Source organism: Macrotis lagotis, chromosome 5 (assembly GCF_037893015.1).
Source record: "Macrotis lagotis isolate mMagLag1 chromosome 5, bilby.v1.9.chrom.fasta, whole genome shotgun sequence".
Taxonomy (NCBI): Eukaryota; Metazoa; Chordata; class Mammalia; order Peramelemorphia; family Peramelidae; genus Macrotis; species Macrotis lagotis.
The window spans coordinates 239,269,867-239,272,499 of record NC_133662.1 but is presented as its reverse complement, the minus strand read 5'-3'; the positions used below and the strand labels follow the sequence as shown (position 1 = coordinate 239,272,499).

At 49.2% G+C, this 2,633-nt stretch overlaps 1 protein-coding gene across 3 annotated transcripts in view; it reads right to left on the bottom strand.

Annotated features, from left to right (window-relative positions):
- Positions 1 to 225: 225 nt before the first annotated feature.
- Positions 226 to 2,633, bottom strand: part of SARM1 (sterile alpha and TIR motif containing 1) — a 21,067-nt gene continuing 18,659 nt past the window's right edge. For 2 of the 3 annotated variants that reach the window (XM_074189037.1, XM_074189038.1), the window contains exons 8-9: positions 2,611 to 2,633; positions 226 to 2,399 (exon numbers count right to left, since the gene is read on the bottom strand). The exon at positions 2,611 to 2,633 is cut by the window's right edge and continues 99 nt beyond it. In XM_074189037.1, coding sequence (XP_074045138.1) covers positions 2,270 to 2,399; positions 2,611 to 2,633 — 153 coding nt within the window. In that variant the 3' untranslated portion in view covers positions 226 to 2,269. The remainder of the gene's footprint in view (positions 2,400 to 2,610) is intronic. The other variant, XR_012468774.1, reaches the window with a different exon arrangement.

Sequence of the window (2,633 nt, the reverse complement as noted above, 5' to 3'; positions counted from 1 at the left end):
CAGGTCCTCTTGACTCCAGGGCCCGTGCTCTATCCACTGTGCCACCCAGCTGTCCCCCGCTCTTATTTTTTAATAAAGAAAAAAAGATTGAGGGTGGAGGAGAGGAGATTGAGGATCTTAGTTGCCTAGTTGCCAAGTAGTAATTTGCCGGCCCTGAGAGATCAGCCCACTCCCCCAGAGGTCCAGCATACACATACTCACTCAGGCCCAGTTTTAAGGCCTTGCTTTTTTTTTTTTTTTGCTAGGCACTCAAGATTAAATAATCTGCAGGGGCTGGGGTCAAACAGCTGCCCTCCAAGTACCTGCTCTTTACCAAGAATCAGTCACCGGCTCTTCCCAGCATTTGTAGGAGATTCAAAGCGAGTTGCTGCTGGGAAGACTTCCCTCCCCTTCCTGGTACAGATGGCCAGACCTGGGTGTGGAGAGATATCTTCTGAAGGATGGAGTAAGAAGGGGGTGGCCAAGGAAAGGAGCTCAAAGTCTGTGTTCCTAGATTAAAACGTGGAGGGGCAGCATTGGCTGAGGTGATGGCTATCAAGAGTCCAGATGTCCAAAGCTGACAGAGACAGATCGGTTCAGTGGAAAGAGCCCAGCATTTGGGGTCAGCCAGTCAACAGGCATCATTTATTACGTGGTTACTATGTTCAGGTCCAAGCACCAAAGAAAAGGGGAAAGGGTCAAAAACAAGTCCAAGTTCTAGGTTCAGCCACTTATTAAATGGGTGATTTTCTGGCCTGGTTTCCTTATCTCTGAAATGAAGGAAATGTGGGGATTCATTTCACTTGACTCTGTGTATTTGTTACAAGGATTTAGTGGGTGGGTGGGGTTTCTTCCAGAGGGGCCTGGGAGTCGGAGGGAAAAAACAAGGGCGTCTTAATGGAAACAGAAGTAATTAAAAACTAAATATAAGGGGCTAGACTGGATCTTTGGGGATTCTTCTCTCCCAACCATGTTATGACCCATTATGGCAAGAAGGTGGTCGGAGGTGTCCAAGCTTCTTGAAGTCAGGAAATGTTTCCTTGTTGTCTTGGCATCCACAATGCCTACAAGCACCTGATGAGGGCTTGCTGACTGATTGGTTAAGAGCTAACCATTCTAGGTAAGGAAGTCCTAAAAAACATAGTAATCCTGTCTTTGGGCTCCTCTGCCCTCCTATCCTTTGCTGTACCCCACCCAGGCTGAGCAATGGCAGCCCCTGAACCTATTCTGCCCCAAGTGATGCTGGGCTTTCCTTCTCTTAATCCCCTTCCTGAGAGATGAGAATTAAGGCTGAGTCAGGGAGAGACCCCAGTCTGATGCTCTGTAATTAGAAATTGGGCTACATCTCACCAAGATATCCAGCAAAGAATGACCTAGGGGCCCAGAAGATGGGGGTGGGAGTGGGAGGAACATTAAGACACAGAGTGGTTATAAAAAAGGCCACAGGATAGTGAGGTGAGGTGCCCATTACAGTACTGGCAGAGGGAGTTCAGGGAGAAGAAACATCAGAAGCAGGCTGGGTCTAAGGGGATGAAGAGAAGTTTCTGAGACATTAAAAAAACCTCCTTTCAGGTTTTGCTTAAGCATGATTGATTCTCAACTTGACCACCAAAATTCTTGAAATATGTTTCTACCTTTGAAAAAAGGTGCCCTCCCTATACCCAGCAACCTTAAAGAATGAAATAAATATAAGCCAGGAGGTGTAGTTGCCCTTCCTCATTCTCCCATTAGAGGGCATCAGAACCCATATGGCAAGATCCTATGAGTACCCAGAATCTGGTGCCCAATAGTGCCCCTGGAGATGCCCTGAGTCAGGATGGGATGATGGCTTCAGATGATGCCCCATGCTCCCATGAGCTGAACTGAGCCTATTGGGTCACCTGGGAGCCCTTGCCCTCAGGGAAAATGATGGTCCATTATCAGTCACTAATGGAACCCAGGGGAGAGCCCAAAGATCTCTCTCACCTCTTCATGGAGGTCTGTTATCATTTGTGGAAGAGAAGGAATCCAACCTCCTCTTCCCTATTGCTTTTCCTGTTGGCTTGTTCCCATCCTGAGGTCATTGCTAAAAAGGGCAGAGTTGGGTAGAGGAAGAATAGCTCATCAGCACCCTTCTCCCAAGATGTGACTCCATCATTGGGGGTCCCCGCACCCACCCCAAGGATCAAAAGTGGGTCTGTCTTTGCCAGATCTTTTGAATGGGGGAGGGGTTAGGAGAAGCAGGGATAGTGGAGGGCAGGGGTAATGGGAACAAGGCCAGGCTGAAGGGGAGTATCTGAAAGGGGAATATCTAGGTCTGGCTCAGTGGGGTGGCACACTCTGGGCTGTTGTCAGAACCAGCTGAGGAATCCCGGGATGAGCGACCCTGCAGGAAGCGGATGATCTTCTCGATGGTGGCCTCTTGGTATTCATGGGACCACCTGTAGTCAGAGTAAGGTGCAAGTCAAGACTCCTCAGAGCCTCCCCCTGGCTACCAGGCTCAGAAGGGTCAGTGGTTCATGTCCCCTGGGTGGGGAGGTGGGGAGTGGGGATGGAGTTTAGGTTTCTTGGGATCTCTTGGGGACATGTTAGGGGGAGAACAAAGGCAGTGTTCCCCAGGAGTTCCCATGACACCCCTATCCCTTTACTCACATGATGCCATTGAACTTGAGAAC